At 35.6% G+C, this 22,653-nt stretch overlaps 2 protein-coding genes across 6 annotated transcripts in view; both read left to right on the top strand.

Annotated features, from left to right (window-relative positions):
• kif5ab (kinesin family member 5A, b) overlaps positions 1-3,625 on the top strand; it is an 80,789-nt gene extending 77,164 nt beyond the window's left edge. For all 4 annotated transcript variants that reach the window (XR_006371206.1, XM_044122928.1, XM_044122929.1 and 1 more), the window contains exon 29: positions 1,928-3,625. The gene's annotated coding sequence lies outside the window, so the exon portion shown is untranslated. The remainder of the gene's footprint in view (positions 1-1,927) is intronic.
• Positions 3,626-6,828: 3,203 nt separating this feature from the next.
• On the top strand, positions 6,829-21,104 carry soat2 (sterol O-acyltransferase 2). Of its 2 annotated transcripts, none has more exons than XM_044122940.1 (16): positions 6,829-6,939; positions 8,457-8,543; positions 8,798-8,853; positions 9,059-9,198; positions 9,315-9,368; positions 9,793-9,900; positions 12,081-12,363; positions 12,522-12,597; positions 13,935-14,019; positions 14,432-14,477; positions 14,612-14,741; positions 15,130-15,227; positions 17,354-17,452; positions 17,600-17,735; positions 19,144-19,289; positions 20,551-21,104. In XM_044122940.1, the coding sequence occupies exons 2-16, from the start codon at positions 8,465-8,467 to the stop codon at positions 20,605-20,607; spliced, it is 1,593 nt and encodes a 530-aa protein (XP_043978875.1). In that variant the 5' UTR covers positions 6,829-6,939; positions 8,457-8,464; the 3' UTR covers positions 20,608-21,104. The 2 variants fall into 2 exon arrangements, with proteins under 2 accessions (XP_043978875.1, XP_043978874.1); XM_044122939.1 differs by having other exon boundaries at positions 20,548-21,104.
• Positions 21,105-22,653: the final 1,549 nt, after the last annotated feature.

Here is a 22,653-nt window from a genome sequence, read left to right as displayed (position 1 = left end):
TAATTAAACATCACCTAAAAATGCAGGCTGGATCTATGCGGGAATGTTATTCTGTCATATATAATTTCAGATTACCAGCTCTTACAGAAATTAATGGTGCCAGCATAAAATAGATTAGTTTGCGACTATTGCTGTTTCAGGAAGAATAACATTACCTTTGTAGGATCCAGATGGATTTTTACCAGCTGCGAGAAACAGAGACAAACAATAAGTTAGGGTACTTTGAAATACTTTGCAAAAAAATTTAAATAAAAATATAAAGAAGACAGGCATTATCATAAAGTTTTAGATTATTTCTTAGTTGCAGTCCAGTTATACAGAAGTATTTCACAGTGAACATTAAGAGTTGCAGTTACATTCTCTTTTGTTCAGAGCTTATTTTTTAATCCTCGTACCAATCTGCAGATGATTTCTGCATTTATAAACTCCACTGGCCCAAGATTGTATGAGGCCCAGAGCAGAACTCCACTTCCTGTGGAGATCATAACCCATCAGCCAACACAAGCCAAATAGCATATTTTTAGAGATCATGTTTGCTTGCATGTTCTGAATACAACAGCTCTAGATTTGTGGCTTATTAGTTACTATATAAACTGAAGTTATCACACAGTGTGTCTTGTTGACCCTGAAATTGTTCGCATTATTTGGTAAATAAAGACAAGTTTATTTTTCCAGCGCACAGTTTCAGTATGGATACAAGAGAAAAAGTCACTACTTTAAAAGGCCCTCCAAAATGCCTTTCACACACAACTTCACCAGACTAGCGGCAGCAGCAATAAGTAAACAGCTGGTGACACTGCGGATTAACTGAATTTATCGTAGAAGATGCAACGCTCCAAAGAGCAGTTGTAATTGGCATCAATGGTTGGCAGGGAGAAGTATTGTTGAAGGGGGAGTGAAGAGAGTAAGAGGTTCTTAAACAGAGGTAAATTTCAAGGACAATTCCATTTTCTTTGAAGTTGTTTTAATGCAACATTTTCATAATAGCTGAATAGTTACTTGCTTGTGCTACAAAATGGCACTATGTGCCTGGAAAAATATACAATATGCCTCTTTACCCCCTCTGCATTAGTTGTACTTACAAGAATGCATGGGAAATTGTCAATTAAGTGTTACTGCGTAATGATTAATTAGTAGCTGCAGTTAAATGTGACGCCAGACACAAGCCGCAGAGTCTCTATTGAGGTTACAACTGTTCCCAAATTAAAGGCATTAAACTATAAAAATTTCTAGTTAAAGTTAAATTCTTTGAAATTTATTTTAAAAACCTTCAATCAGTCCTACTAGGTCAGTGTCCTGCAACACTTTGATTTGTCCCTGATTTGGTTTGGCACAGCATAATGGATAAATCAACTTCTTCAGTGTTTAGTCAGTTTCTTCTGATTCCTGCTAATGGCCTAATCCTGCTTTGTTGAAGTAAAGATGCATCTAAAACGTCCAACATTTTGACCCTTCAGAATGAAACTTTGACACACCTGCTTCATATAGTTCACATTCACTGATTTTGGGTGTTTAACTGACTGAAAATAATCCGGCTCAAATGAAAAGCTTGATTTGTGGTTCAGAATCAGGTTTAGTACTGTTCCAGGAGGGACAGTGAAAAAGTACCATTTAGTCTCTCTAAAAGTTCTCCCTTCTGTTAAAGCTCTCTGAACCTATCAATCAAAAACTGAATTATTCTCCCACATGCAGTGAGTTGTGCTGCAAAAGCTAAATTTGTCCGTAGACTTAAGCTTGTGCAGTTTCCAAACATAACCGCCTTCCACTTAAGATACCAGACAGAAACTGACACTCTCCTTCTGGCAAAGACAGCATGACTCACAGGCAGATGTCTCCTATTTCTACCACAGGTTTCTCTTTGTGTGCTTTTCAAATGCATTTGACTGTCACTCTTACGCTCTGTTTCTGTGTGCTTGTCTTTCTGCAGGCAGGCGAATGTTTCTGAGGCCTCTATTGTAAATCTGCATGCAGATGATCAATGTTGTTCCAGACTCCTGCCCCAAACCCACCTGCTGTAAAAAGCCCTCTTTGTGTCAATTTTCCATCCTCAGCCTGTTCTTCTCTGGTTCCTTCTTCTTCCTGTGTGTGGGTAACAGTTTGGCAAGCACTGCATCTCAAACACCTGCCAGCCTACACCTGCTGCTGCACCCGGTCACTATTACTTGAAATAGAACGGTCCCAAAATAGAGAGGTGGGGAAAGAGAGGCTGCAATGGAATCTGTTACCACCAGGGTGTGCTCATTGACATTAGGGGCAAACAATAAAAAATCTATTTTAAACTCCATAGTTATTGTCATCATTAGTAAACTATCACAAGTTTCTAAGAACATAAAAGATAAAATATGTGACATCAAAACAGGTTGAACCTTATAATCACTTTATTAATGTTTATTCTTTATACTGCATGTTTATTTTTGATGAAGCAACTCTTTTGCTGAAATTTTTCAGAATACAGGGGCCTTTGTGTTGAAATCTGTTAATGGTTAAAAGAAAAACCCTGAAACTAAATCTATTCTACTGTGTTTCATTGGACTTTACTCAATGTTTCTCTCAGTCAGAAGCTGACAATTTCCTCTGATTTACCTTGGGGAATTAAAAACATTCATGTTACATTTGTTGTAAAAAAAAACAAACAAAAAAAAAAAACAAAGATAAACGAGTCACTGATGTATTTCCCCTCGTCATTTTTGAAAGGTAAAGTAATCGGTAGAATAGAACTAATGCAATTTTTACTTTCCCTTACTTCAGCTTTTGAGAAAACATGTTATAAATAATGTAATATTTCTATTTTTACTTCAAACAGACGATCTTCATATTTTGTATTAATTTTATTGTGGAGCTCCAGCAGAGTTTACTTTATCTTTTATTTGAAACCTGGCAGCTGATCAGCTGTTGTCACTTTTTGATGATCCTCAGTGTCACCAGTTGGTTTTTGATATAATAAGTATCATGGCCAAGAGTTGCATTTTCCATTTTTTCCAACTTTCATATCATTTACTATCTTAAAATACAATCTTTTGAAACTTAGACAATATGATTGGTGATTCTGAATATTCAAGCATTTTCATTTTTTAACAAACATTTGTTTAGATTATTTGCCTTTTGAAAATGTGTTGATGTGAGCTTCTTGCAAAAAAAAAGAGAATAAAATTAAAGACAAGAAAATAATGTAGCTAAACCCCATATCCAGAGAAGGTTGAGCTCTTGACCAAGCACTTTCATTTATGTTTACCTCATTCTTTGAAACCACACTGTGACAGATTGACATCCACTAACAAGAACGTACGAGTCCCTTTATAATAGATAAATACACTTAAGGTGTGTTTTAATTCTATCCTTAAAGTCTGTGTCTAGTTTCAGTATGTAACTGGTGCAGCTAAGCTTACTTAGACATCAAGGTTGATAAAACAACACCTGCAGTTGTGTTTGACAAAGATTCTTCATATTTGATTTTTTTACGGATAAATGTATTTTTACAACACTGTATGTAACACCACATAGCAGTGGCTTTCAAAAATATTTATAAGCTTTGAACATCTTCACATTTTATCACATTACAGCCACAACTTTAATGTATTTCAATTTGACTTTGTGTGATAGAGAGACAAATTAGTTTGTATGTGACACAGACAATATATATATATATATATATATATATATATATATATATATATATATATATATATATATATATATATATATATATATATACAAAGGTTTATTGGAGAACGTTATTGAACAAACAGCAACATGCAGAAAAAGGAAGAAACTATGCAGCTCAGGGAGAATATTTTAATGGTGCACAGCCGAGTTAGGTTTTTAAAGTTAAGTTCAAAGTATCAAATGTCTCAAGGTCAGCGAATAAATACAGAAACATGCCACACATTTCAAATTGTTATTACTAAATGATTTTGATCTGTAGTTGTGACTAAATGTGAACAAGATCAAGGCTATAGATACTTTCTCTAAGGCACTGCAGAGACTTTTATATTATAAATATTGAAAACTTATCTTTCATTGCATAATTATCGTTCTTTCTTTTTTTTGAAAATGTAAAACAAGTAACAGATGTTTAAATATTATTTTTTGAACTGGTTTTCATATCTGCATTTTTTCATGAAGTGTCAGAGGAACCTAAGAACCAAAAAAGAAGACAGAACAACAAATGTTTAAAAGAAATGTTATCAGATATTCTGTGGTTAACTTTTGTTGCCATCACACATCGTAATTTGGGTTCACATCAGTTGCTGCTGCAAAAATGGACAAGCAGAAGTTACAAACAAAATACAGAAACATTGTTTTAAAGGACTCATTGTGTAGTTGTTACATACTTACATGTATATTATCCCCATCAAACTGCTTGCAAAGGATTGTTAAACTTTGAAATATAATTTCATCAGAGCATGGCAAAGTAAAATTAAAATGTAGCAACTATTTTTATACTCAAAGAATTGGTTAAAGATATAGATTTTTTTTGTTATTTGCTCTATTTTAAGTGTGATTTATTTGCTTCCTTATATACTGGTTGTTGAATGTGAAATATTTGTATTTTGTTGTGTAGATGTATTTTTCCATGCCTTTCATTTACTGTAACGATGAGAAGACTTTGTATTTTCACCAGTTATTGAATGCATGTGTGGAAGTGTAATGGCGTTATGACTTTATTAAGGTGATGACAAATCCTGTTTAACCACCTTAGGTGGAAACCAAAGGTGTTATCTTGTAGGGGATCTTTTAAAGAGGATCTAACTTGCAACCTATTTAAGCTGAGTTGAACATATGACAGAGGGGTTACTGTAGGTTATCAGAAGATGACAGAGTCCTGTTTTAGTCACTGACTCTCACTGACAGATACATCTCATCTCTGCGACGTTTCTGACCTTTGAGAATGCAGATAAGTTTTGAGAACTGTGGTGGGTGCAGTTAGAGATATCTGAGTAGATAAAGCAATGAACCCAAGGTCTCATAATGCACAAATAGACAACATCTACAAACCGTCCATCAACTGTACTATCATGTCTTAGCATGTGTGTTAAAAAGTTTAAAACATTTTCTGAACTTTAGTTTGCTGTGATCTCCTAAGTATAAATACACAAATAACCCCAAGAAAATATATGGTTTCTTGCAAAAGCAACCACACCAATTAAGCGCAACAGTTTCTTTGACAATGCAAGACCAAATTTAATATATTTTTTGATAGAGCAGTATGAAATATTTAAAAGATTATTTTTGTGGATAAAACTGCTCTTTTTGAAAAGAAGAAAGTAGTTGCAAAAGTCTTAACATTAAAGTTACTAACAAACTATGTGGGAGACAAGCAAACATGTGGAAACTGTCTCACAGTATCTCTCCCTGACTACACCGACCCTGTGTGAAACAAGGTGGCGGCAGCATCATACAGTGGAAATACTTATCTACACAGAGAAGTGGTCAGAAGAGATAGGAGCATTAAAGTTGGAAGGTTAATTTATTAATTAATTTTATTTATCTATCTACTACTCTCAACCTTCTTTATTACCTTTTATCTGTTATGTCGCATTTGTTCAGTTCAGGTCATAAACTTAAAGTTGAGTTTTTTGAAAAATAAAATAAAAAACAGAAAGCTGTGCTGAATCTGAATTGTTAACCTACCTTCATACTGTGAAAACAGATCTTATGACATGTATTCATATTAGGCCACCTGTGTTTACCGACCAACCAATCTGAAACAAATCTGGCAACATAAACCTTGTGTGACACTGTATCCTGAATGTGAACTATAAGAAATGCAGGAATTAAAAAAAAGGGCAGGGGAGAAGTTGTTTGTTTGTATAGTTGTGTGTTGCTTTGTTTGTTTATGGCTTAGTGCATGGAGTACTTTCTTCTGTAGCTGCAAAGAATCATCTTTGTTATGGAAAGTCATTTCAATAAATATGACTCTGTGGACAAAAACTCTGTCTCTCCTTGGATTATTTTAGGTACATAAAATAAAATAAAAATTATATTTTTGCTTAAGAAATTGCTTTAAGGCATGAACTTGCAGAAGACAAAAATATCACCACAACTCATCTCACTTACGAATGCCAACATTACAGGTCAAAGTTCAGGATAGAATGTGTCTTTCAAGGCTAGAGGTCACTGGAACCAACTGAGGAGCAGTTGGTTGAGGATCCAGCATCAGATTTAGTACATCAGGTAGTTCTGCCAAAGATAAAAAATAAAAAAATTGTAATTAATCTCTGAAGCACAATTATGAGAAAAAGACCTAACAGATTTTGATCAGTAAATTTTAGACATTACCCAACAATGCAGCTTCCTTAGCTATCTAGTTGACCTTCTCTACATCCTCAATGAATTCTGTGCTACTGAAATAGAGCATCACACTATCTTAGCTACTTTAGTAAAATTAAGACATTAAATTATACAACATAATTTCTATTAAGTTCTGCTAGAAAATGTGCTTAATGTTGAAGTAACTTTTGAAAGTAATAATGAAATATAAAGTTTTACCACTTGCTAGACAAATCTAGTGGTAAAAAAGATGGCTGGCCAAACATATATATATATATATATATATATATATATATATATATATATATATATATATATATATATATATGTATATCTTTAAAAACTTCACTGTACATAAAGTTTTGTCCTTGTTAATGAATTGAAAGGAAACTGAACGATGTTACACAAAAAAGTGAAAAACTCCAGAATTTCAACAGCATATTTAATTTTAAGATAGCATATTGGTTAGTTTATTTTGGTTTGATAATATTACTCAAATTTAAATTACAGTAGATTAGCATTTTCCTAGAATAGAATGAAAAGCTGCAGTGAGGAATCACAACAGCCGGGAGAGACATACTTAATCATTCGCCAGGAACATTGTCTCAGTGAGGATCATCGTGTGGAGCAGGGCAAGCCGTTCATCTTGCTGGCTGCTGGCTGGGATTGGTGAGTAAGAAACTACCTGACACTCCAACGGTGTGACATCTGTCAGTCTGAGGATTTACTTCTGTAGCTTAGTTGTATTAGTTAGAACCAAGTTTGCTGAAGAATTCTCACTCAGTCCAACGTCAGCATCACATCTGCAAACTATAGGCTCTAGAACTAAACGCAATTTTAAAAAAGATAGTCATGCCTAGATTTATAACAACTTTTTATTCTTCTGGGATAAGTAGAACAGCTTTAAAATATTTACTTTCATAAATTATAGATACATCAGCTATTAAGGCCAAATGATAATTTGATGTTTGATGTGTTTGTCTTATATAATCACCAAATTAGGAAACTAAGCACTATTTAATTCAATAAAACTGATGTATTCATGGTTACAGCCAAGTTATATGAGCACATTATGTGTCATTGTTCCTCCTGTTTATGATTTACTATATTTATGGTTTATAGTATTGCACATATTGTATGGCCCTAGCCTGAAACCTTTTCCTTGGCATTTAATAAGCAATTTTGGCCAACTGTCATTAGGAGGAACTTAGTATTGGAAGCAGATACAAAGAGCAGAAGCATAACCACAATTTTCTGCAGAAGGAGAAATTAGAAATAATGAAAACGCACCCACGCAGGCTGTGAGTCTTCCTCAAATACATGCTACGCAGTAATAACCCTCAATTAGATATGGCAGAATGTAGCTGATGGGTTCAAAGGTTTCTCTGTTACCAACACTGCAGAATCAATCCAACCGCGTTGCCAGTAGTTACAGTTTAATTTCTAAAATAATCTTTTCTGCTTTTCTGCATACATGCAAACATCAAAACTACCCAAAAATATTACACAGGTTTTTCAAAACATAAAATAAGACCAGTAAATGGTATTTTATTAGAAATGTCATACATTGGCTTAACTACCGTATATCATCTCATGAAAATTCATTCAGCGGAAATAGTTGTGAGAGAACCTTGACGAAAAGAGTTCACATGATCCAAAATTAAACTCAGTCATTACATAAAGTAACTGCGTTTCTCTGTCACTTGTGCTCAACCACCACATTATCTGCAGCATAATCTGAGCAACTGTACAAAGATTATCTGCTAAATTGGCATTTCTCACGAGGCGTGATCAAGCAGCACGGATTAGTAAATGAGGTCGCTAAATGTCATTTACCTCCAATCTGTCTCTCTCTCTCCGGTGGGTCATATCTAAAGAATGTTGACCTTTTGTAGTGACAGGAAGCTTTATCATTTGTTTACGTTTCTTGGCCTGGCCTATAGATAATCAGTCATGAGGTAACAATCATTTAAAACTCCCAGCATTTAAAAAATAGAAAACATAATGATGAATTTGGCAAGATTTTCATAGTTTCCAAATGGGTTATGATGTCCAGATGTTGCACAACTTTCCAGTGATGTTACAGGACTGTAAATAATGCAATTTATTCAGGTAGTGTCAGTTCATTAAAAATGGAGATCCATTTTTGTTTTTTGCTGCTGGCCATAATATCGTTTCCTTTTCAGTTTTTATCATGACTTCTTCAGAAGCTTCCAATGGAGTGTGGCATCGTAAAACCAAGACTCATCAGCAAGAGTCCAAGTCCGATCAAGGTACGCACAAACTTTGACTTCTAGGAAGTTATTTGATATTTTGAATCTTTCCTGGGAAATTTGAGTTTTGTATAGACTGTTTTCAATAGCTTTTCAGAACCAGGTGAATGTTTTCCCAAACTGTAACATTTCCAATTGCTGCAAAACAATGTGTAACCTTCATTTGTTATCTTTTCCAGTTTTGTGAACAAGCTATGCTGTGTATTTTAGGGCAAAGTAAACAATGTGAGCAGCATTTATTCCTCTCTTTGCAGCCAAGAGTCATGAAAATGTGCAGGAAGACCTGGTTGAGTGGGAAAAATACATAAAGGTAACCATATAACCAATGTTGCTCATTTAAAACCAATAATAATAGTGTTTCTAGACAATAGTATAATTGCATTCAGGTAGCTTACAAAGGAGAAGCTATGGAAATGGTGACATCAATCATCTGAATGGGATATGTGTGCATGGCATTGTATTTAACTGTCCTCCTTAAGCTTGAAAAAGTTAAACCCTTTCTTTTCTATGCATAGAAAGTAAAAGAGAAAGTTTTAGAGCAGGTCCAGGATCATCTCAGAGATATTCTTGACAAAGCTCTGACTGAGTCTATCGAACCTCCTCCCCATCTTAAATCTGCACTGAATGGGAAAACAACAATAAAAGAGTCATCCAGGTGAGACGGATATACACGCTACACTCATACATGTTGATCTGGAATACAAACGTTCTGATTACTAAATATTTGGAGGAACATGCATTTGATTAAATTGTGTCTGTGTTTTTTCTTAGATCTCATAGGATGGATGATGGCAAAGTGTTTTTGGAGCGAGCATCTCTGTTGGAGTGAGTAACAACAGAGCAAAAACATAATGTGTCACAATCAGTTTAATATTTAGGACTAAAAATATTAACGTGTTGATTGTTTCCTCTGTAAAAAGTGAGAACCTAGTATAGTAGTCTTGCAATTAGAAGCTTAATCCCAGTTTATCTATTTCCAAGTTGCCGACCAATCCAGTCATCCATGTATGATTGTGTATATATAATTGATCACACCCTATTTTAAAAAAAAAACTGTTTATGTAGTGCCAATTCACAGCAAATTTAATCTTGAGGAAGTTTTTCATAAAAAAATTAAATTCAATCACACATACATTCCAATTATTCCAAGACAAAAAGTGTAATTGATTTATTGTATAGTTTAGTAGAATTTTGTAGATGTGTCAGATTTAATTATTGCTTTTTTTCTGTGTTTTCTTCTATTCCTCAGTGACCTGTTTGAGATCAGCCACATTAGGACTATCTACCACATGTTTATTGCTGTGCTCCTCATCTTCTGTTTGAGCACGTTGGCTGTTGACTACATTGACCAGGGCAGGTCTGTGGTAAAATTTCATGTACTAGGAAGTGACAAGTTAAAAGAGAAAAACACAGTCTGTCTCATTATGCTTCTGCAAGACTGTGCAGGTTTAATTGAAGCACAAAACATTTTTCTATATCTTCCCACATTCAGAGCGAGAAAGAGAGAACATTTGTTAAAAACCTCTTTAATGTAGTAGCCCAGTTCTCAAGACTATACCACTTAATATATTGTTTTAATTTCCACCAAACCATTTAGTGAACTGTGTTTGTTGTACTCTGCAAAGGTTTTAACCCTCTCCTATTTTTTAAGAGGGGCTTGTTAAGCAAAATTCACATTTTGTATAATTTTACTTGCATTTGAATTTCTACTGCTTCTAAAAGCATCCAACCAGTTTTCTGGCAATAATTTTATGTTTTTTGGTGCCTGCAAATGACCCGATTCAAAAACCTCCAGAATGTAACGTCAGAAATCAGCAGGAACTTAACAACCCCAGCAAAGTCAAGCCTGTTACCTAGCAACCCAAGTTGAGCTCCAGCACATTTGGGCAGCTGGTTTTACGGCTAAATGTGCTATACAGGAGTTTTGTTGTTGACTTACCATTTAGAAACCATTTGATGCATTTTTGTTGGTCGTGCCGGAGGTTCTTCTGGTTTTCAAAGATGTATGGTTGTATAATTGTGTATCTGTTTGCAGCCATTTTCACTTGCAAGTGCACTGTGGCCAGCAGAAGCTTATTTGGATTTAAAGTGACAAGATGCCCTAAAACACCTCATTTTGAAAGGAGTTCAAAACAAACAGCACTGGGCAAACTAAAATCTAATTGTTTAAAGAGGATTTTGTGCAAAAAATGTAATGAACATATTCTGTATAGCACATAGACCTATTGAAACCTTCTCAAGGAAGCATGATAGGTCTCCTTTGAACTTTTGGCTCGTTTTGCATGGCTCAATGTGATTCTTAGACCCCTTCAGTTGCAGATCCATAGGAAAATGATATAGTATGATTAGGGTGGAGCTACTGGTGTCACACAACACAGTTCATTGATTGGGGGTCAATAAAACCTCACTGCCTGCAAGAACTATGAGACACAGTATGAAACATGAGAGTTTTATACTCTCATGTTTCATACATAAGTCTCCAACTGGAAGTGGAAATTATATGGAGCATAAAATAACTTTCTAATAACTTCTCATGGAAGGTGGACTCGTGTCAAGTTGGCTGTTTTCATAGGTCATGTGTAGACCATACCACTTTTATTAAAAAATTAACAGGAATAAATACACCTGACATCACAGGTTTGCATTATGCTACAATACACACAAGATGCTGCATGTATCTGTGAGTGCACTCCTGGTGAGATTAAAATAGTTTTTACAGCTTTCATTCTATGGTTTCCTGTTCTTTGAGCTAGTGGTCCCAAACTACACCACTAAAGTTGCCCCTTAGCATAACAGCCACCACATGTCTTCACCACAAGAGGAAAACATTCAGGTTTTTCTTTTATTTATCACACGTCTGTCCTTTTCTCTGGATGGAGATGTTCATGGCCATGGCCTTGTCTCAAACTCTATAACCCTGAAACAATTCTAGTGGAACTCATTTATGCCCTGAAGCCTTTTAAAAACTTCTCTCTCCACTCTTTCTTCTGTTTTCCCTCTTCGTGTCTTTCCCTGCTTCCCTCACTGCTCGAGCTGCTCGTCTGGCAGAAGAATAGCATAATCAATCCTTCTGGGTTCTCCTCCCATTGCTTTGGGCTACTCACTAATGATTTTGTTTGTTGTTTGCAGTTTTATATCTTTTTTTTTTCATCTGAGAACAAACTAAAAAATGAGCTCACCCAATTATCAGATCATTTTACCCTCAGTTAGCATGGATTTTAATGTGGATAAATAGACACATTGAAAAAAAAAACAATGATATTGTTCTTGTGCTGAACTGAACAAAACATCTGTGATGATAAAATAAGGGGATATTTTAAATAGTTTCTTGCTATCATGATTATGTAAATGAGAGAAATAGAGTCTCTCATTAGTGCTTCTCATCATTTCCTATATTTGCTTTGTTGTAAAAACCTCTATCAAAGATTAATTAAGCCTGATAGAGTCTGTGTTTTTGCACATATACAAAAAGGTTAGAGCCTTCTTGTTTGAATTTTATCCTCTGATGTTTACACTTGATTTATTTTCCACATTCAGGTTGGTTTTGGAGTTTGACCTGCTGTTCTACGCCTTTGGGAAACTGGGGACGGTCACCTGGGCTTGGCTTGCCATGTTTGTTTACACCCTCTTTGTTCCTTACTTCATCCTGGAGTTTTGGGGCGCTTTGTACCACAAATTTCCCTCCAAGTTGGGGCTCACTCTGGGTGCAGGGTTGATCTTTACTACCTTACAGACCTGTGTGCTTGGACTGTTCCCAATCTACACGGTTGTGCATCACCAGCTGCCTCCAGCGTCTCGATTTATTGTTATTCTGGAGCAGGTAAGTGTGCAGCTGTGTGAAGGTTTCTAAGAATGCATTGTTAGAGATTTATCTGACACAAGCTCCTTATTGCTGTCCCCATCTATCACTGCCGTCTTGCAGAAAATGTAAACATTCAGTGCAGGAACTTTGATTATGATGTTATTAAATTTCCTCAGATTAGATTCTTGATGAAGACCTACTCGTTCATTAGAGAAACGGCCCCCGTTATCCTGAAGAATGCACCAAAGGAAGGTAATGTACCACGGTGTTTCGATATCAGGTGTATTTACTCCGCAGGCGTTACCATTATTCACAGTGGCACTCCAAGACACAGGAGAAAAATGACTGAAACTAAGCAGCAGTTTACTGGGAATATAGCTCACACCAACATTGAACCTTACAATGAAAACAACAGCACACATATAAATAACGTGGGTCCTGATGATGGTCCATGAGTTGCTCATAAATTTAAGTTAAAAAAAAATTGCATCTGTGGACCATAAATTTAATACTATTGTAAAGAGGTTGAAAACTCTAGAAATAAGTATGACCCAAAAATTAAGGTGGATAAAAGAAGCTCCCATAAAAAAATTACAAAATGTTTTCTTAGAATTAAATAATGAATTTAAAGTCACGTCTACTTTTTAAATCAATACAAAGGCTTATTGCAATTTATTAATGCTACATATATTCAGTTCCTATAAGATTTTGTAGTTTTAAACTGTGATATTTACTCATGTTAAGGAAAATAATTTTCTTTCATCAATGAAAAGAAATATGCTTACATATTAAAACATAAACAATAACAACAATGCAACTCAACATCCTCCCAGTAGACTCATGATTTTGGATTATTTTTGTTTTGGCATGGCCAGAAGTTACACAATTCGTTTGTGTTAATGAAAAAAATCGAAAACAGTGTTTCCCAATTCCAGTCCTCGGGCCCCCCTGGCTGCATGTTTTAGGTGTTTCCCTTCTGCCACACACCTGGATTGAATCTTTGGGTGATTAACAGGCTCCTGCAGTACTTGGTGGCTGCAGAAGATGTCATGCAATCATTTGAATCAGCTGTTCTGGTGTAGAGGCACATCTAAAACATGCAGGCAGGGGGGCCCTGAGGACCAGAATTGGGAACCACTGATCTAAAAGAATAGTGAGAAGAAGCAAACACAAATGATTTGCAGTGCTTGCTCTCAGTAACTGAAAACATTTTGTTGCACTTCATGCTGCTCAAGAGGATAATTTGAAATACTTTCTCACACAAAGACAGCTTTTCTGAGTGCCTATTGAAGTGGCAGCTCACAATTTCCCCAAATTAAGAACTGGAAAGCATTCAACCTCTGTTTTAATATAATTTTAAACAATAGATTTTTTTTTCAGTGAAAATAACAGAGAATAAATAACAGGCATTGTGCCAGCAGTTTTATATTATGGCTTAATGGATTTTTCTGATTGGTTCTGTACATTTCAGTTTTAAAGACAGGAATGTAGTAAAGCATACGATTGTGGTTTTCATTAAATAACTGATGTTACAGAAGCGGTATTTTGTCTATCACAGCAATATTAACTGAACTGTAATTTTCTTACAGGAGAAAATCCCAGGTTTCCAACATTCTCCAGCTACTTGTACTTCCTTTTCTGTCCAACACTTATCTACAGGGAAGTTTATCCTCGGTAAGGCACCTCATCTGGTTTGAATTAGACTAACAGCAATGTGAGTTTCATTTGTAAAGCACATTTAATTTAACACACTAAATAAGCTGAAACTAAAGTTGAGAAGTACTTTGAGGTTGAAAGCCTTATGAAAAACAAAACTAAGCCACAGAGACCCTTTAGCACAGCCATAAACATTCAAAGGATTTCATCTACCCCACAGCCTGCTAAATATTAAAGAAACGTTCATTGTTTTCTGACTGATCAGTGCATGAAAGGGCTCACAGAGAACTTCACTAATTTCCTGTGACATCTATTTGAGCTGCAGTGCTAACACTAGATTGAACATAAACAGTTGTGAGGTTTGTGCTAGACTATGTTGTATTGTAGAGTACAATATTAGACCTTTTTGCATTTTCTGTTTTATCCACAGAAATGAACAAATACGTTGGAAATATGTTGCTGTTACTCTTGGCAAGGTAACATTACCAATTTTTACATTTAATGAGTGTGTGATAAAAACATGTAGAACATTATGAGCATGTAAATAACACATTTTATCTTGTTTGCATTATTTCTCTCACTGTACTCATGTTTTAACTCCTAATCATAGATTTTTGGATGCCTATTTTATGGGTATTTCATCCTGGTGCGACTTTGTATACCTGTCTTCAGAACGGAGACCAATCAGCCTTTTAGCAAAAGAACAATGGTCCTGGCCGTATTTCACTCCATATTGCCAGGTATTTTACACAGTAAAATATCTACACACATACACGTTTGAAAATGTGTTTGTGTGATTTGCCATACACACAAAACAATTGTTCTCTGAATTTATTTGTAACATCTGTTCTTGCTTCTAACATCTTGTACATCTCTAGTGGGTTTGTACTGATAAATATATTACATCCCATTCAGTGCAGTCTCTAGTGTGTTTGATTCAGTGATAAGATTAAAGATGCTATTATAAAAGCAGACACAGGTAATTAAAGGTTGGCTCGTTTACCACTCACATAAAGTGAAGAGCTTTTAGAGTGCTAATATTAAAAGATAAGTGTTAAGTTTCAATTCCTCAAAGGTTGCTGGGAGCAGTGCCCATTTTATGATCTCCTTTTCTTGTTTGTGTTTCAGGAATAATGCTCCTCCTGCTGTGTTTCTTTGCCTTTTTGCACTGCTGGCTCAACCTCTTTGGGGAGCTGCTGCGTTTTGCTGACAGGATGTTCTACAAGGTGTGTGATACTTGACTTCCTGTTACACCACCTCTCTCCTGGGAAAGTATTATTGGCAAATCTGTTTCCTTCTCCAAGTGGGGAAAACAGATTGATGACAAATGAAATTGGAGCAGCAGGATGGAAAATCCCCCCAACACTTCACAGACTTGTTTTATTGATAGGTTTTGCTTTTTCTGAAAAACAGAAAAAGCACATTCTGCTTCAAGAATTTTGCTTTAACCTCATTAGTCCTCAACATTTTAACAGCTTTTCTAACACTTGAAAATATGAATGAGGAAGTACTTGAAGTTGATGCAAGAGAAGAACTTTATAGACATGTTGATGCTTTACGTCACAGATCTTTAATAGCGAACCTTTATGTCTCTATTCTGTATCTAAAGAAGTAAAATTATCCTATGACAACTATAAGTCAGAAACATTGTTCAACCTCAAAAATTCAGCCACCAAAACATTCATTTAAAGCCAGTATTGACTGTTTCTAAATATGAAAAGGGTGGTCAAGACTGCTGAAAAACCCTTTAAACAGGTTCTTGTATCAGTAAAATACATTATTTTGCTAATATTCATCATTTTAATAGATATTTTCCTTGCTCAAAAATTATGTTTTCAAAGGAAGTAAGAATGTGAGTAAATTCACTTTTGCTTTAGATAACAAATATGCTAGACATATATATATAGACTGCAAGTAAACAAAACATAACCTTTATTGTGAGTGCAATAGTTGGTACCTAATTAAATTAGTAGAATAACAATTCCTTTAAGACAAACATGTACTTATTCACACCCATAGACTAATAAAAATAAAAATGAGTTTCCTTAAATAATTTACACATTAAACCTCAAATTACATCCATTTAATTTACTTTTAAACATCTAGTTCAACATATGCTATAATCTGTGATATTTGTTCTTTTTAGCCCACCTGAACCAAAAACAGGAAGCAGCATTTAATAACAGGATGATAGTAAATCGGCCATTTTATTCAGGTGTGTTGGACAAGGGACACATCTACAAGTTGCAGGACCTGGGTACCCAAAGACTGGAGTTTGACACCACTGATCTATTATGCACTATGTGTAGTTCATCTTGTTGCTTGTCAGGTGGCTTCCCCGTGGTTGTGCCATCCTTCTACTTTTCTCTTTTGATTTGACATTTTAGAACCAAGTTACAGTGTTTTCCAAAAGTATTCAAACCCTTACAGATTCAAATCAGCAGCCTCATAAAAATCAAGGAACACATCACAGTTGTCAGAGTTAAAGAGAGTGTGGATATGACCAGATGGTATTCCAATAGGCAACACAGAGTGTCAAAACTGTCTGTTGTAGTTTGTTAAAAACAGAGGTAGTAATTCAGAACAAATCAGAATAAACAATGACTTCCAATGTTTGTGGCATGACCCTAGTTTTGACATTCATCCGAGTTCATTTCTTTTCTCATGTAGTCATAAATTTAGGCAAAAAACTGTTATAAATGCAGATGCACTTTTCAGTTGAGCCAACATTATCCTTAAAAGGGAATTATTTGTTTTCTGGGGTGGAAAATGCCTTTTTAAAACAGCCAAATCAACATGATCTGACTGCGGATTATGTAGTTTTCCTTTACCTCTTTTGTTTATTTGACCTGCTTGTTATTACAAGAAATGACTTTCATTCTGCACATGTTTCTGATGTGAGATTATTTTATTAGTTGAGACAACATGACTGTGGAAACAAGCTGAGCTGTAAAAGGCACTCACTTAACCATTTGGCTTTTGTTTAAATGGAAATGAAATTATGCATAGGAAAGAAAAAAAAAACAACCCAACCCATTAAAAGTCCCTCCCTCTGGCAATTGAGTTTATTGTAAAGAAATCAAAACAATATTTTAGCTCCAAGCATGACCTTCAAACTATTGAGCCGGTGGAGCTGTAAAGCTATTATTGATTTGAAATGCTCCTATGCGTTCACAAAGATCAAAGTGTTTCGCTTCTCTGAGTGCAAAACCTGAAAACAATCTGAAATCCTTTATATTCTTGTTGGTGATTAATTGCAGGGCTTTCAGGTGTTATTCAGACTTCAAAAAGAGCAAAACAAAAAAGTATTTTAATTTGATCCAGCAACTGGAAATTGGTTTCTGTTTTCCAGGACTGGTGGAATTCTACATCCTTTGCAAACTACTATCGGACCTGGAACGTAGTGGTTCACGACTGGTTGTACTACTATGGATACAGAGACTTCCTCTGGGTAAGCAGATTGTCAGTGTTGAGGATTACAAGTGATGCTCCAAAAGTAGCATACCCTAAGATGAAAAGCTTTTGGGTGTCTGATCCAGCCTGATGCTTGACCTCTGACCCAAACACTCTCTCTGACATGCTCTCTCTCACTCTGCAGCTGTCCAACAGGAGATTCAGAGCAGCAGCTATGCTGTCCGTGTTCATTGTCTCTGCAGTTGTCCATGAATATGCTTTGGCCATGGGCTTTGGCTTCTTCTACCCGGTCATGTTCTGTCTCTTTGCAATTTTTGGAGGTGAGAAAATTTACTTTAACATGCAGAGATTAGGCTTAGGAAACAATAAGCATCGTTATGCATCTTAAGACCGAAATATCATTAAGAAAAATTCAAATGTGAGTTGGCCTTTTTCTTCAGATAAATAATCTACACTTATTAAGCAAAACACTTTGTTTTTATAGACTCCCTTTTAGTATTGTAGCTCACAGGAATTATGCAAAACAAAAGCCGGAAAGAAAGGAACCACATGGAATCCAAAGAGGCAGCCAAATGTTTCCAGGGGGTGATAGTGTTTCGTACAAAAGACTTTGAGCATCAAAACATAGGCCATAGTAAGATCTCCAGCTCAAATGTGAGTTTATGAGGCACTGATTTAATTTCCAGTTTGCCAAGTGAACTTGGTGACCCAACAGCCCATCCCCCTTCCCAGGGATTTAAAAGAACTTTGTGTCTTTTAAATCTCTTTAGATTAACAGCTAAATGCTTGTCACAAAATTTCAAATACAAACCACAAATGTTCTACCAGCATTTAGATATTTTTGCTCCAGTTCTGACCAGCTTTGTTACTCTGAGCCACTCAGGCAATCATCAGCACTCTTTTTTTCTACAAACAGTTGTGTCACCAGACCACGGTGCAGTGGTTGTTTCTTATCAGCAATGAATGGAAGCAGCTAAAAGTCTCACAAACCGTCGTTTTTTTGTTTTACTCACGAGAGTTTACCCAGTACTACAGTATAGATGTCCAAGCATTAGTTCAAAGATGTATAACCAATTACGCAACTCAAGTTATACAAAAACTGCAAGAAATAGTTTTCCTAAAACAGAAATCATCAAACAAGATTTGAGTGGCTTGACTGGTAATGGGATTTTTGGTCAAAGAAGGCTGGAGTAAAGTTTAATCAGTGACTGGATTAAGACAGACGTGGTGTGGTACGCTGATTTCTTTCCTTTTGCACTACAGCAAACTTTCATGTACAGCATGTGCCCAGATGAAGGTAAATGCCAAGCTATTTTCATATGCAGCCATCATGAAAGGAATCAAACAAAGAAACAGAAAGCACTAGATATTTAAGAAGTCAGATGTAAACAGATGTTTTTTTAACAATTTTTCTAAGAAGCCCTCAGTATAAGGGCAAAAGTACAGAGTGAGATTTAAATAGTTTATAAGCTACATACAGATTAGCCCCATATTGTTTCATCTGTTATCACAGTGTAATCAAATAACTGGTTGCCTTGGTAACACTACACACTGTTTCTTTATTGGTTTTTTTCTCAAGAAAACAGTACATTTTCTGCTTTCAACTAGGTTATTGTAGTTTTGAGTTTTCACCTTTCACCTGTTTGTCTCTCAGGCACAACTCAAACAAAGAATTACTGATTAACTGCATCTATCATCAGTAACTATCTTTATGTCCTTTTCTTTTAGTGGCTTTCAACTTTACCATGACCGATAAGCGACAGAGCCCCGTGTTCAACGTCATCATGTGGGCGTGTCTCTTCCTGGGTCAGGGTGTCCAGGTGTGTCTGTACTGCCAGGAGTGGTATGCCCAGATACACTGCCCACCAGCAGGGGTATGTACTCTAGCTAAAGGTGGCTTCAGAAATGTTTCTACACTCCTTTACAGTATAAGTAGCTGCTACATATGAGATTGCTTGGTATTTTGATATAACATCAGAAATATTTTGTTTTATATTTTGATATTGATATAAACACAAAGGGGTTACCATGTGACTTGAGTTTATACATTTTACATCAAATTAATGAAGAAGTGCATCTGACTTTGACTCCTGTTGAAAATAAATGAAAAGTAGGCCAGCTGGTCAATAAACTGACTGACATTAATGCTGGATCAAATTGTAAAAAATACAAACCAACAAAAAAAAAACACGACTGCCACATGAGCATACTACTCAGTCTAATAACACAATATATTCCACTGCATTGGTTTTGTTCTAAAATCTCACACAATTTAGAAAAATCCAGAATTTAAATGCTTTTGGAAACTTTTTAAAAAATCTTGTGTAACATTTAACTGGCAGTCTTACAGCAAACAGTTTGTATGACCTGATTTTGTCAAGAACATAGTACATAGTACAACACAGTAATAATGAAAGTAGAATGAAAAAAGTCAAAACACAAGAACAGCCTGACAATAAGTTATGTTTCAACATGATGTATTTCCCCCCCCACTGAATAAATGTGCTCAGATTGAATGTTTGATTATTTTTCTAGGTTTTTCTGTGTGGCAGTTTTCTACTGCAACATACCATGGATTTATTTTAAGGCCTTTTTACACATTTTAATATAGAAATGTCAATAAATGTGGAAGCAGCAGTGAGAGTCACAGTCAAGAAGCTTTATGTCGGATACGATTCACACATCTGTGCTGCCTATAAGAGTGACAAACTGAGGGAAGCAAACCATTTCATCATCCCAGCTTTTTTATTTGTTCTTATTCCCTGTTTGTTAGGACATAAAAGAAAGATAGTGTTGGTGTAACATCATCTTGAGCAAAACAATTTCAGTGTACACACAAATCAATGGAAGAACGGCAGATGTGGGAACAATTCATGAGGATTTAACCATTAGAAAACCAAGCCCTCATACCTGGCGTTACATATTACTTGGAGGATTGGCACAACAGATGGGTTAACATGAACTTAAAATTCTGAACTTCACCACAAATTTCTTTGTCTAAAACTTTGTTACATGCTTGTTAAATAGTAAGAACAAATAATTAACATAAACATTTAAATAAAAAAACAAACAACATAAAAAAATTGTATTGTATGTAATTTTAAAAAAATATTTTATTTCATTTTTCACAAGCAGGACAGCTTGTGGGAGCTGGTGATGCCTCGATCCTGGTCCTGCAGCTACCAGACATGAAGCCATATTTCTCCATAATTGGGATTCAATCAATGAAGCTGGAAAAATGTATAATGGACAGAAAAGAAGGAACAGCAAACAAGGAAGACGAAAACTTGAAACATGTGCAAATTAAATTTTGTGCAGACAGCCTTAAAAACATTTTGTTACTTAGTAATTTTATGATGTTCTTTTCAATGAACTGTTTTCTTTGATCACAAAGAGACAGAACAACATTACACCAGAAAACTGGTGACCACTTATCATTAAAAGTATGTGTTGCTGTTTTGAAGTGGACCATGTAATTATATTACTTCATGTAATGTTAGACTGGTCACATAAACAATAATTTACAGAAGGGAATAAGTACTGTATTTCCAGATAGTACTAGCTGTCTAAAGTTATATGTTGTATCCCTTTAAACTTTAATTTTTGAAATTTACATGTCTTGAGCCTTGTAGGACAATTTCCCTATGGCTTTTTGTTTTTACTGTTTTTATATTAAAAACATTATTGTTTCTTTGCTCGACTTTCTGTTTCGGTTCTATACAAAAGTCATTTCAGCTTTGAAGCATCTTTAAACTGACTTTGAACCTGATGGTGCCTCTGGCCAGCAGAGCGCATTACAAGTTTAGTTCTGACATGTTTGACATTTCCCTGGCAGGGATTGGTTGATGGAGCGGCTGTGTAAACCAGCCAACCAACCACATTCTGCGGTGTCTTATCAGCATGCCACAAAGCCTCTGTTTGCCTGCCCGCCTGCAGCATCATGCAGGATGGAGAGGATTAACTTTGGTACAGTGTTTGCATTAGTGATGTAATGCTCTGTAAACTGATGGGGCACAATAAAAGAGCTCAGCGAGGTAGACACTGGGCTGCTTTTAGGGAAGTGTAGTGTGTTTATAATTATTAACAAAAGTTTGTGATAACTCTGGTAGTTTGACATTTATTTAAATCTCCAAGGAGATTTTATCTGACTCTCTAAAAAGGTTGTTCCACATTTGGTTTCTGTCGTGGACAATGAATCACTGGCACTATAAAGGTCACAAAAAGAAATTTGAATCTAAACAAATCCTGCTGCAGATTCTGAGTTAATTTTCTTGGGAGCGTTTGACCACATGGGGGCAGAGCAAAGGAGACATATGAGAGAACTTAACATGTTCAGATTTATTTATTAAGTCTGTTTCATAGGGACAGATAATAACATAGACAAACCGAGCAACACTTGTCAATTATATTGACAGAAGACATTTGAAACTTTAACTGTACTCTCTGAACTCTCTCTCTTGCTTTCTATCTTTTTAGTATATTTACTAAATCTAAAATAACTGAGCTTTGGAACAATACTTGTATCCTGTCTTCTAATTTTGATGTATTTTTCTTTAAAATAAACACCTTCACCTACAGGTGCGTCTCAGAAAATTATTAGAACATCTTTAAAATGTTTTAGTGATTCATTCCAAAAGTTAAAGTGATATTACAGTAATGTTAACTAGTTGGTTACACTGTCACTACTCTTGATTGACACACACAGACACATTTATCCGGGGTCGGGTCGTGGGGGTAGCAGCTTCAGAAGGGAGGCCCAGACTTCCCTCTCCCCAGCCACTTGTTCCAGCTCCTCCGGAGGAATCCCAAGGCGTTCCCAGGCCAACCGAGAAACACAGTCCCTCCAGCATGTCCTCAGTCTTCCCCGGGGCCTCCTCCTGGATCGCAATCTAAAAAGTGCAGTTATCTATGTTGCTTGTGACCTTTTAGTAAAACATGTTTCTCTTCCGCTCAACTTTCAATGTGTTGGATATCTCAATATGGAAAAAGCTTGCGTCTTTATAAATATTCTTTCTTGGCTTACCTTCCTAATGGAGTGAGTCAGTGACTGTTGGCAAGACAACAGTCCTATCAGCAGATTTAGCATTACATTTCTGTACTCAATTTTTAGTTTTATAATCCTATGCAATAACAATTTCCTCAGAAACTGAATAATGGGCTTCTTAACAGCTCTAAGACATAATCATCAAAATAAACAAATATAACGAAGATGTGTTACTCTGTCTGTAACAACACTAT

The sequence above is a fragment of the Gambusia affinis genome, linkage group LG07 (assembly GCF_019740435.1).
Source record: "Gambusia affinis linkage group LG07, SWU_Gaff_1.0, whole genome shotgun sequence".
NCBI lineage: Eukaryota > Metazoa > Chordata > Actinopteri > Cyprinodontiformes > Poeciliidae > Gambusia > Gambusia affinis.
The sequence above is the reverse complement of the archived record's forward strand: the minus strand, read 5'-3'. Positions and strand labels throughout refer to the sequence as shown.

Bases quoted from the DNA above. Each gene is read 5' to 3' on its own strand.
- soat2 (XM_044122939.1), top strand. From the start codon at position 8,465: ATGACTTCTTCAGAAGCTTCCAATGGAGTGTGGCATCGTAAAACCAAG. The intron at 9,199-9,314 runs GTGAGACGGATA...GTTTTTTCTTAG, and splicing joins ACAATAAAAGAGTCATCCAG to ATCTCATAGGATGGATGATG. The intron at 12,598-13,934 runs GTAATGTACCAC...ATTTTCTTACAG, and splicing joins GAAGAATGCACCAAAGGAAG to GAGAAAATCCCAGGTTTCCA.